Raw genomic sequence first — 12,548 nt, 5'->3', positions numbered from 1 at the left:
CCCCGACCTGCTCCCCCGCCCCACCGTCCTCCCCCCATCCTCCCCATCTCAGTAAATGGCACACGTGTGTCTCCAGCAGACCAATCCAGGAACTTGGCAGTTGGCCTTACATCCTGTTTTTCTCTCCTCCTGACCACGTGATTCATAATCAGGCCTCTGGTACTGCCTCCAAAATACACCCCAATTGGTCCCCAGCCCCCCACCTCTGTGGGCAGGTCCTCTCTCTCCAGCAGTGGAACTGCCGCGCCCTCCTTGGTCTCCCTGCCCCCAGCCCACTACCTCTGTGGACAGGTCCTCTCTCTCCAGCAATGGAACCGCCCCCTCCTTGGTCTCCCTGACCCCAGCCCACCACCTCTGTGGGCAGGTCCTCTCTCTCCAGCAATGGAACCGCTCCCTCCTTGGTCTCCCTGCCCCCACTCAGGGCCCAACACTCCAGGAGCCCCCGTCTCATGTGGGATAAAACTCACCCATCTTCCCATGGCCCCCAGACCCTTGTGGTCTGCCCGCCCACCCTCGTATGATCTGACTTCGCCCTCCGTCCTGGCTGCACTCGGCCGCCCTGGCCTCCTTCTCTTTGCTCCCGTACCAGGCCAGTGCCTCTGCTGTGCCCTGCTGACCTCCTCCACCTGGGACTCTGACCCCAGGGCTCCCCACAGCTCACTGTCCCGCTTCCGTTAGGCCTCTGTGCCAATGTCACCTCTTGGAGACGGGGCCCTCCAGTACTCTTCCACGTAGCCCTTGTCATCCGCCTGGAATGACAGCATTTACTCACTTACTGCTGGGCTGTCTGCTTCCCGCCCTGACGAGGAAGGTTGTGGTGTTTTGCTCACATGGTTGCTCCCCCAGTGCCTGCAACAGAGCCTGGTGCCAGGAAGGCGCTCAAACCTTCCTGCTCAGTGAATGACTCACGGCCCTGCCAGGTGGTCCTGAGAGCAAGTGAGGTACCTTGTGTATGACGTCGATGCCGCAAAAGCTAGTTGAGCCCCAGATGCCCCTCACTAGCTGTTCAGGTCAGCGACTGTGGACATGGTCAGGGAGGATCACTGAGAGGGGCTGCTCACCTCTGTACACTCATCTCCCTGAAGGTGGCCCAATGGCACCACTCACCTGCCCGTCTCTCCCGGGCAGCCTCTTTCCTACCAGGACCCCCTCCTTCCCCGCTTGCTCTGCTCTTCCGCCCCAGCGGCCCAGCAAATGCTGCCCCAGGCCTTAGAAATGAGCCCCTCACTGGACCCTCATGGCTGCCCTGTGAGACGGGGGGACTTGCCCCAGCCTCCTGATGGCAGAGCTGTCTGTCCTTGTGGGCGAGACGCATGGGTTTATTTTAAACGAGTCACCTGTTTTAACTTCCTCAGAGGAAAATCCCGGAGAAACAGATAAATTCAATCTACCCACCTCCCTTGTTTTATGAGACCCGGGATGTAGTCGCTCTTTGGCCCAGGCCAGTGGGGATTCCAGCCTCACAGATAACCCTCAGGGGCTGGAAAAGGAGCGGGTAGGGCTCATCCCTCCAGAGACTGGGGCCCAGCCTGTCCCCCAGTGGGGGTGTGGGGAGGGACAGTCCCTTAGTGGAACTACAGGGACTCTGGTGCATTGCTGGGGAGGGCCAGGATGCAAAATGCACAGGCACTTAGGAAGACAGCTTGGCCACTTCTTACAAAACTAAACATACTCTCACCATGCGATTCAGCAGTCCTGCTCCTTGGTACTTACGCAAATGAGCTGACATATCTGCATGAAAACCTGCACACAAATATTTCTAGCAACTTTATTCCTAATTACTAAAACTTGGAAGCAACCGAGATGTTCTTCAGTAGGTGAATGGATAAATAAACTAAGGTGCATCCAGACCGCGGAGTGTTATTCAAGGCTAAAAGGAACTGAGCTGTCAAGCCATGAAAAGACATTCGGGAACCTTAAATGCATAGTATTAAGTGACTGAAGCCAGTGGGAATATGCCACGTACTATATGATTCCAACTGTATGACATTCTGGAAGAGACAAAACTTTGGGGACAGTAAAAGATCGTTGGTTACCAGGGGGTAGGGGAGGGAGGGATAAATAGGTGGAACACAGATCATTTTTAGGGCAGTGAAACTATTCTGTATGATACTATAATGGTGGGTACGAGTCATTATATATATTTCTCAAAATCCATAGAACGTACAACACCAAGAGTGAACCCTAATGTAAACTGTGGACTTTAATTAATAACAGTTTGTTGGCTCACCATTGTAATAAATGCACCCCACTGATGCAGGGTGTTAATGAGAGGGGAAACTGTAAGGGCGAGAGATGAGGGGATATATGGGAATTCTCTGCTCAAATTTTCCAGAAACCTAAAATATCTCTATAAAGCAAAGTCTATTAGGGACTTCCTTGGTGGTTCAGTGGTTAAGAATCCGCCTTTCAATGCAGGGGGTGCGGGTTCAATCCCTGGTTGGGGAACTAAGATCCTACATGCTGCAGGGCAACTAAGCTTACACACCACAACTACTGAGCCCTCGCGCTGCAACTAGAGGGAAGTCCACGCGCTGCAATGGAGATCCCACGTGCCACAACTAAGACCTGATGCAGCCAAATAAATGAATTTTAAAAAGCAACATCTTAAAAAAAGTCTATTAATTTTGTACAGTAAAGACAGGTTAAATATAATAAAAAAAGAAAGAAGGGAAAGGCCTCATACCTTGGAGGGCAGGGCCTGGCACACATGCAGTGGGGTCTGGTGAGGGGGAAACTTGTCCACTTCTTCTAGGTTGTCGAATTTGTTGGCATGTAATTGTTCGTAGTATTCCCTTATGGCTTTGGGGATTTGTTTTGTTTTGTTTTTTTCCTGTGCGTCGCGGCACGCGGGACTTAGTGCCCCAACCTGAGATTGAACCCGGGCTACGGCAGTGAAAGCGCCGAATCCTAACCATGAGGCCACCAGGGAGCTCCTGAATTGCAAGGTTTAGAATTCATGTCTTCAGTGTGCCTGGCACATAGCCAGTCCTTACGAAATTGCCTCTCACTGTTGTGGCCTCTCCCGTTGCGGAGCAGAGGCTCTGGACGCGCAGTCTCAGCGGCCATGGCTCATGGGCCCAGCCGCTCCGCGGCATGTGGGATCTTCCCGGACCGGGGCACGAACCCGTGTCCCCTGCATCGGCAGGTGGACTCTCAACCACTGCGCCACCAGGGAATCCCCTAGAGTGAGTTTTAATTAGCGAGCTGGTTCCTTTCGGGCACACCTGAGGCATACTTAAGGGTGTCAGAGAAGGTAACATTTAGAAAGTCCTATTCTGGTTCAGATAAACACAGTAGATAAACACACACATTTATTTTCACCCTTTCCTGAATTTGCACTAGAATGACAGTGAAGGGATTTAAAAAAAAAAAAAGGTATTAAACCTCAAGGACAAAGAGAACAGGAGAGGAGACAGCAGAAATACCACTGGAAACCCAGTGCAGCCCAGCGCACAGACAGCCGCAGGGAAAGCAGAGAAGCAATCAGTGTTTCCCTCAGAAGCCCCCTGAGGATCGGAAGTCAGCCGTATGGTGGCCTCTGGAAATGGAGCTGACGTTTGAAAAATCTTCAGACTCCACCTCCCTGCCTAGGGTCCCCTCTGTGCGGTGACTGCCCCTCCAGCGGACGTCTGGGATGAGTGGTTGTCTCGTGAGAGGTTCAGAGAAGGAGTCTTTGGATGGCGGAACCCCTGGCATGTTGGACTGAAAAGGGAGGATTAAATGAACATGTCTATCCTAAAAGCTGAGCCCCTTTTTCCCACTGGCTTCTCCCTCATTCAGCTCCTAGATCACTGGCGGCCAAGCCTGCACCCTCTAGAGGGCACAGAAGCTTCTCTGGGGAAGGTGGCCGGTCCTGTGAGAAATAAGAGAAGGTGATACCAGTGTCAAATCTGAACAGAAGGCCACGGAATATAAATACGGATATTCAACAAAAAAGCTCTGGATAATGAAAAATCTGATTGCAGATATAAGAAACATCACAGAAGTACTAGAAGATAAACTTAAGATAGAAGTACTAGAAGATACATTTAAGGAAATTAAATTTAATAAATTTAACTTATTAATTTATTTAATGGAGTCTGATCAAAATGAAGCCCTCACTGCGTGGCAGGGGTAGAAACCCAGTAGGGGTGTGTGCAGCCTGGTGATGGGGAGGCAGCGCCTGCCCTTCCCTGATGAGACGTAGATGGATGTCACCCCCAAATTGAAAAATTGACAAGTAGCAATATTAGCATGTCATTTAGAAATTTGGAGGTCGACACCAAAAACTTCCTCTTAAAGAGTGAAAGTGCTTCTGGGGAGAGGTGGAGAAACTTAGAAGGTTTTTTAAGGCTTTGGGAGTGTGTGTGTATATATATATATGTAAAACTTTATGTATATATATAACTTGAATTGAAAGTTTTTTAAATCGTTGTTACAGTAGTATTCCTGATTATTGGCCTGTCCTGAGTTATTACGTTACATGTGCGTAACATTCACCTTCTTAACCATTTGTGAGCGCACAGTCCAGTAGTATTAAGTGTATCCACATCGTTGTGCCACAGGTCTTCTTCATCTTGCGAAACTGAAACTGTATTCCCATTAAACAACTCCCCACTTCCCTTCCTGCCCAGCTCCTGGCAACCTCCATTCAAACCATTTTTTTGTTTTCCTTTTGGCCACACAGCTCGGTTTGTGGGATCTTGGTTCCCTGATCAGGGATTGAATCCGGGCCCTCGGCTGTGAAAGCGTGGAGTCCCAACCACTGGACTGCCAGGGAATTCCCTAAACCTTTTTTTTTTTTTTTTTAAAACATCGTTATTGGAGTATAATTGCTTTACAATGGTGTGTTAGTTTCTGCTTTATAACAAAGTGAATCATCTATACATATCCATATATCCCCCATCTCCTCCCTCTTGCGTCTCCCTCCCACCCCCTAAACCATTTTTAAGGATAACGTTTATTGAGACTCTAGTATGCTCCAGACACTGCACATTTAGTACTTAATCTTCACAAAAGCCATTTTGACAGGTGAAGATGCTGGAGCTCAGAGAGGTTAGGTAACTTGCCCAAGCTCATACAGCTTGTGAATGGCAGGGTTTGAACGCAGGTCTGTCTTCCTGACTCCAGAGCTCTTGCTCGGGACAGCCCTGGGAAGCACTGTTTATACCTGTACCCCTCCCAGCTGTCCTTGGGCCTCCTCCTCATCTCCCCTGGCCCTTGCACACTGGAAGGGGGGCGTGGGATGAGCCCGGGCACCTGGTTGCCTGTGCCATCTCTGCAGTTCCCACTGCATCCTCTGGACCTGAGTCTCTCTGTGTGCCTGTAGGTTGGTGGGACGAAGACTGGTGTGGTACGGTACGTCGGGGAGACAGACTTTGCCAAGGGCGAGTGGTGTGGCGTGGAGCTGGACGAGCCCCTTGGGAAGAACGATGGGGCAGTGGCGGGCACCAGGTATGGTGGGGAGGGAGGAAGGGAGTCCTCTTCTCCTAGGGTGGGTGCAGGGGTCGGGGTTGGGGCATCTGAGAATGCCAGTGTTAAGCATCTGGGTGGCTGTGCTAGATACCATGTACAGATGCTACCACCTCCCTTCTGTCATAGCAGCTCACGGAAGCAGGTGGTGGGAATATCACCCCATTTTATAGATCAGAGAACCAAGGCCAGAGAGGTCATTGCTCAAGGTCACACAGAGAGTCACGAGCAAACGCTAGGAGAGTCATCTGTCCCTGGGTTCCCCTCCCCCTGCCACCCATGACTAAGTGAGGTGGGAGCACCAGAAAAGGAGAGGCAGGGGTCCTGCCTTCTGAGAGTTGCCCTGGGTGACACAGGAAATAATCAGACAGTGCTTGGTGCTCTACAGCCAAGGTTAGGGTCACAGCTGGGTCCCAGGTTTCTCAGCATCTCTGATTAAAGGGAATTGACTGCCAGGAATGCTGGGTTGAGAAGGTCTAAGGCCATGCCTGGGCCCTTTGAGGGGGGGGTTGGTGCTATCGCTGAGTAGTGTCAGGGGTGTGGGGTAAGGCACGGTGGCCTGCGAGCCTGTGTTGGCGTCCCTGGGCTAGGTTCTGTCGTCCAGGTGAGGCTGTGACAGCTCTGAGAAGGGAGGTGTGCTAGGCTGGGGGTCAGGCTGCACAAAGACCTGAATGTGGGAAGAGGCAGGTGGGGTGGCAGTTTCAAGGTGAGCGGGAAACTGGATAGAACTAGGTCCCTGGTCCCACGTGGAATCCATGGCTAGAGAGGTTTTGAGAGAAGATGATCCAGACTTCCATGACAACACTTGCCTTCCTGTTTTCAAGACGGATGTTTCTCTCAATTTACTCTTGCTTTCAGAATCCAGGGACAGGTTGGGCAGCATCCCTCACCCCACGCCTAAGGTGCCTCCTTCAGGCTTCTGCTTCTCCATTCGGGGGCTCCATGGGCAGAGAGCCTTGGGGCTGGGGGTGGTCCAGAGGCAGCCGTGAGAGTGGGGCTGCAGATACGGCTGGGGGCCTCTGACTGATGTTTGGGACACAAAGCACAGTGGGCTTTGGAGTCCACTGGGTCCAGTCTCAGCTTTGCCATTTAACCAGCTCTCTGACTGTGGGCAGGTTACTTAACCTCTCTGAGCCTAAATCTCATCTGTGAAATATGGATAACAATAGAGTGGTTGGGGGATCGAAATGAGCATTTATGTAAAGGGACTGGCATAGAGCAGGTGCTCGGTAATTGTTACTCCCCCATCCCCCAGAAATATGCCCAACCGCTGTTCATGGCTATGCAGAATATCAGGCCCTGCTCACCTCTGTTCCCTTTCTGGGAGTCCTGTCTATTGGTCTTAGGGTGTGGGTGACGGGTCCCCCAGGAGAAGCCTCTCTCTGCTGGGCTCTGAAGAGGTAGGGGAGGCAGGCCAGGCTCCAGGCTATGGGGCCGTGACAGCAGCATGGTCTCTCCTACCTCTCCAGGTACTTCCAGTGCCCACCCAAGTTTGGTCTCTTCGCGCCCATCCACAAGGTAATCCGCATCGGCTTCCCATCCACCAGCCCAGCCAAGGCCAAGAAGACCAAGCGCATGGCCATGGGAGTCTCGGCACTGACCCACAGTCCCAGCAGTTCCTCCATCAGCTCCGTCAGCTCTGTGGCCTCCTCCGTGGGGGGCCGGCCCAGCCGCAGTGGCCTGGTGAGGGATACCCTGGTGTGTGTATGGGAGTGGGGCGGGGACAGAGAGACCCAGTTGTCCCCTGACTTGCTCTGGTTCCAGGCATCCGTCAGTTTGGAGTTTTTGAACAAAGATGAAAGTGTATATTTTTTAACAGAGAAATTGACCCATTTACATGTATTGTTATTTTTATATTACCGATTTGTCAGTAGCTTAAGCCCTTCCCTGGGAGTTAAAGAGGGTCATACAGAGGCAGGGCAGGTAATACAGGTGCACACAGGTGATACAGGTGCAGGGCAGGTGCTTTAGAAAGGCTGGCACAGCCACCTTGGGTGAGGAGGGAAGGTGAGGTTGCCCTTCCAGCCGAGCTCTGTCTACACGGGAGGTTCCTCCTAGTCCAGGAGAAGGTGGCCCAGGTGAGAGAGCCCACCTTGAGGCAGACCCCCAGGGGCTGTGACTCTCCTGAGAGCAGGAAGTTCCCTGGATCGCAAACATCATGATCCCCTTTACATAACTAGGCAGACTGTCTAGGGCCCTGGGAGGGGAGGAACCGAGCCCCAGGAGTTGAGGCACTTGGGCCCCCCACTTGCTGGGTAGTGGTGGGTTGCCTGGACGGTGCTCCGCATCCCTGAGTCCTGCCTGCACCCACGCCTTCCTGCAGCTCACGGAGACCTCTTCGCGCTATGCCCGCAAGATCTCGGGCACGACCGCCTTGCAAGAGGCGCTGAAGGAGAAACAGCAGCACATCGAGCAGTTGCTGGCTGAACGGGACCTGGAGCGGGCCGAGGTGGCCAAGGCCACGAGCCACATCTGTGAGGTGGAGAAGGAGATCGCCCTGCTCAAGGCACAGCATGAGCAGGTGGGTGGGCAGGCAGGGCCACGGAGCACCCGGAGGGCACCAGCGGTCTCCTCGGGCCAGTCTTGTCCCTCAGTCACGCTCAGTGAGCAGAACTTGGGGTGTGCAGAGAAAACTGAGACGCACATTACCAGCACCCCTCATCCTCCTGGTGAATTTCCTTCCAGCGGTAGGTCCACATTCCACCTCCAGAACCTCGATACAAAGTTGCGTGTCCTGCTTTTTCCTACTTCCTATAGTGCGAGCACGATTTCTAGGTCATGGAAAATTCTTCCCCGTTTGAAGGACTGCGTGGCCGTCTGTTGCGGGCCGTGTCCTTACTGACGTGGCCTGTCCCCTGCTGGTGTTTAGGTGGTTTTCCAATTCCTCACTTTTTCTAAATAATCCTGATGTAAACATTTTTGGGGTACATCTGTCCACATTTCAGATGGTGCTTTCGAGCAGATTGATTCCTGGGTTGGGTTTCAGGGAAGGAAGTCCTCGCCCATAGCCTTGACTCTGCTGCTGTCATGTGTCTACCCTTCCCTGCTGCTTGTTCCCCATGTGGGAGCTCCCTCCTAGGCCCCTGTCCCCATTTGGAGCCAGGCTCACTCTTCCCTCGGGTTCTGGAATTACTAAGGCCAAGCTCATGTGTGTGCCGTGACAGGGGCCTTGACAAGACAGTAGGTCTTAGGCCCTCAAGGGCTGAGGGAGGTGGCAGGTACTGGGGGCAGGTGGACCTGAGGTTCCCATTCCTGGCACTCAGCCGGCCCTCTTCCCTCACATCTAGGTCCACAGTTCCGGTCAGACTAGGGCTGGCAGGGGAGTAGGGGTGGCTGGGTTCCAGGCCTGGCTCCTTGCACCACCTCCACACCCACCCCTCCCCCACCTGGCTCCCGGTCCCCAGGAGGAGGCTGACCCTGTCCTGGCCCTCACTCGGGGCCCAGTATGTTGCAGAGGCAGAGGAGAAGCTGCAGCGGGCCCGGCTGCTGGTGGAGAGCGTGCGGAAAGAGAAGGTGGACCTGTCCAACCAGCTGGAGGAGGAGAGGAGGTAGGTGCCGCTCCTGTCCTGGTCCTGGCGGGACACTTTCCCAGAGCCTCATTAAGGATGACCAGGAAAAGCAAGGCTCAGAACCAGCAGGCACAAACCCCGCCTCCACCACGTACTGGCCGTGTCACCTGGGCTGGTGACATGAGCTCTGTGGGCCTTAGTCGTCTCATCTGCAAAGTGGGGTGATGATCCCCATCTCTGCAGGCTGTTGGGAGGACTTACAAGATAACTCCAGTAAAGCACCCAGCATGACACTGAGCACGTGGGAGACACTACATACGTCACTGTTTTCCTTCCTGACATGGGGTTCACCGTTCCTGCCCAGTTCGGCTCACGCAGCGTCATGAGAACGCCCAGGCAGGTGGGGGGACCTCTCACTAGGGAGACGTGCATCCGATGTCCCCAGCCCGTGACCCAGTTCAGCGCAGGGAACACCCCTTCTGCATCAGGTCCCTCGCATGGAGCTCACAGCCCGTGTCCTGAAGCTTCATTCCCATTTCATGTGTCAGGAAACCGAGGCTCAGAGAAGCAGCAGGAAAAGGCCCCTGGAAACACCTTGCGCCTGGGGCTCAGCCCCGGGGCCGGGCGCTTTACCTGCTCTGTCTCTCTCTGGCTTACAGTTAGCCCAGGAGACAGGTATTGCCCCCCAGGCCACAGATAAGAAAACTGAGGCTCAGAGCAGGGAACGGACTTGCCTGAGGTCACCAGCCTGTTAGTGGTGCCACTGGCTCTTGCTGTCCTGCCAGCGGCAAGTGGGGGTTGTGTTCCCTCTGTGTGGGGACTCTGGCCTGACTTGGTCCTGGGTCACCTGGTGGGACTCAGAGCTGACTACGGCCTGACAAGCGTTTCCCTCAGCCCAGAAGCCTCTCTTTGTCTCCTAGCTGCTGACACACAGATTTCTGCAGCTTCCTCTGCTCCCCTGCACAGCAGTACCTCCCAGACCCAGCCCTCCACCTCCCCCCGACTTGGGTCTGGTTTTGGGCTTTCAGCTGAGCCATGTGCTCCACGGGCTGTTGTTACTGTCTGACCTGGAGACAGGAGGGCTTATTCATATCTGCCTGAGAGGGTCGGTGGGGCCCACACATCTGGTTCCCATGGCAACGTGCCTGATGCCAACAAACAAAAACAGATCTTTGAGACGTCGTGGGAGTTGTGTTCAGGAAGGCTTGGGTGCAAGTCCCAGCATTGCCCTGCACTTGCTGTGTGACCTTGGGCAGGTCACTGGCCCTTTCTGGGCCTTAGTTTCATCCTCTGCTGGGAGCTGTCACGAGGCCCCAGGAGTGGCAGCTTTGTGAGCTGTAATGTGCCTGTGTCTCTTCCCTGTGCTCTCTCAGGGATGGGTGGGTGTGTCTCCTTGAGGGTGGGCCCCACCCTTGCAGCAGGGCGTTGGGGGCCCTCCACATCAGGGAGCAGCCCAAGCAGTGGGGGCTGGGGCTCTGGGCCCTGATTTGGAGGGGAGGGAATGAGAATGGGGTCAGTAGGGGAAGAAGCCCACCTGGCCTCCTTCCCCACAGACTGTTCCATGCGACATGTCTGTTCCCTGCTGTGATGAAAACAGCTGTTAGTGCTTCCATTTACTATCCATTCTGTTATTTATTTCCATAACCACCCTAGCGGGGAAGGATGCTGCATTAAACATTCCTATTTTATATGTGTGTGTGTGTGTGTGTGTGTGTGTGTGTGTGTGTGTGTGTGTTTTAATTATTTTTTTTTTTTGCAGAAGGAAGGATTTATTTCTTGCAGCAAGTAAGGAGAACACTGGGGATCTTTCCCAAAGCAGTGTCTATTTTAGAGAAGCCAGTGTTCTCTGCGTAGAGCATGGATCAGTAAATTGGGAGGGCTGGATGTTTCCAGGAACTTGGGGCTCTGGGCAGTGTCTTCTGCATAACCTGAGTGTGGACTTTGGGCCACCTGTGGCCTTGGCTCTCTCTGCCATTGCTGACTTGGCAAAGCCCACCCCTCTGGGTGAAGCTCACTCAGCCCCCTCTCCCCCTGCAGGAAGGTGGAGGACCTGCAGTTCCGAGTGGAGGAAGAGTCCATCACCAAGGGAGACCTGGAGGTAATGGTCAAAGGCCCCCCCCCACCCCAGGCTTGCACCCCAAGCCCAGCCCTCGAAGGGCAAATGGCCATGAGGTCTAGGCAGCAACTCTGGGCCCCCTGGGAGGGGGCAGGGGGTATTGCAAGGAAGAAATGGGGAAGGGTCAAAGATCATACCCCGGGGGGAGGTGGCGGACATGAGAGACTCAGGTGTCAGAAGTGGGAATGGCACAGCTCCAGGAGCCCCAAAGGGGCCATGCTTCCTGTGTCAGCAGCTGGGTGGAATGGACCCAAGGCATCCACAGAGCTGGGCCTGAGGACATAGTGGCCAGGCTCCCCCGTCCCTTCTTTCTTGGGCAGTAGCCCTAAAGGTGTTCCCTGGGCCCTTTGTTCGTCTTGAATTCCATGTAAAATTTTGGCTGGAAATAGCCAAATGGTTGAGTCACAGAATTTATAGACGGGAAAACAGGCTCAGAAAGGCAAAGGGACCCTTCCAGTCATGGAACAAGTCAGCAGCCAGTGGGACCAGGACCCAGGACTCCTGACTCCTGCATCCAGCCCGGAAGAATGGCCAGTTACAGCGCCTCCTCAGTTATAGCACCTGGACGAGGGGTCTGGACCTTTCACTCTCACTCTGCAATCCACCCCACCTTTTCTGAGCTGAGGGATGAAGGATGCTCGCATCGATGAGTAAAGCACTTAAGGATCCCTGCCCCCCAAGACAAACACTAGCCCCCCTCACCAAATCATCTGGAGACCACGGGGCTCACTAGGCCTGCTCACAGTTGGGTGGGCAGGAGTGCCTTTCCACTGAGACCCTTCCTGCTCCCTGGGAGGTGACGAAAGACAAGGACTCCCAGAATCGTCAGATGGGGCAGGGGGCAGTCAGTTCAGTCCCTCTCCACACTCTGGTCCTGGCCCTAATTGGCCTTGGGCAGCCTCTTCCTTTCCCTGGGCCTCTGTTTGCTCCTCTGTAAAATGAGGAGGTTGAACTAGGTCAGTGATTCTCAGACTTGAGAATTCATCACCTAGAGGGTGTGTTCAGACACGAAATGCTGGGCCCTGGCCTGAGTGGCCGTTCGGTAGGTCTGGGTGGGCCCCGAGAATCTGCATTTCTAACAAGTCGCCAGGTGATGCTGGTCTGGGGACCATGCTTTGGGAATCACTGCACTAGATCATGCCTGAGCTCCAATGGGAAATTACGGTTTCTGATTTCGTGACAAAGCCGTGTTAAGACCCCTATGACTTCCAACACCCAGCAAAATTGTGTGCATGGCTGTCCTGTCCCTGGATGACCACGGCTCGGGGAGAGACATGTGTGACCTAGGGTCACGGACAGCTGCCCCTGTTGAGGCGGGTTTTGATGCCTGAGCTTAAGGGATGGATACTGGGGCACAACCTGGTGTAGGGACCCCAGCCTGGTATCAGGGTGTTCCAGTGTACGTTTCCGTCTTAGCCAAGGGGGCAGGTCATGTGGTTATGTTTAGCAGGCTCTCCTGCTGGGCGGCT

At 54.0% G+C, this 12,548-nt stretch overlaps 1 protein-coding gene across 5 annotated transcripts in view; it reads left to right on the top strand.

Moving 5' to 3' along the window:
* The window catches only part of CLIP2 (CAP-Gly domain containing linker protein 2), a 75,738-nt gene that overhangs the window by 40,105 nt on the left and 23,085 nt on the right, over positions 1-12,548 (top strand). For all 5 annotated transcript variants that reach the window (XR_003003530.1, XR_003003531.1, XM_024747233.1 and 2 more), the window contains exons 4-8: positions 5,312-5,436; positions 6,924-7,137; positions 7,778-7,975; positions 8,899-9,002; positions 11,001-11,061. Coding sequence is in view for 3 of the 5 variants with exons in the window: in XM_024747233.1 (XP_024603001.1) it covers positions 5,312-5,436; positions 6,924-7,137; positions 7,778-7,975; positions 8,899-9,002; positions 11,001-11,061 (702 nt within the window). In the remaining 2 variants the exon portion in view is untranslated. The remainder of the gene's footprint in view (positions 1-5,311; positions 5,437-6,923; positions 7,138-7,777; positions 7,976-8,898; positions 9,003-11,000; positions 11,062-12,548) is intronic.

Source organism: Neophocaena asiaeorientalis, unplaced genomic scaffold, assembly GCF_003031525.2.
Source record: "Neophocaena asiaeorientalis asiaeorientalis breed wild unplaced genomic scaffold, Neophocaena_asiaeorientalis_V1.1 scaffold607, whole genome shotgun sequence".
In the NCBI taxonomy this organism is placed as follows: domain Eukaryota; kingdom Metazoa; phylum Chordata; class Mammalia; order Artiodactyla; family Phocoenidae; genus Neophocaena; species Neophocaena asiaeorientalis.
The sequence above is the reverse complement of the archived record's forward strand: the minus strand, read 5'-3'. Positions and strand labels throughout refer to the sequence as shown.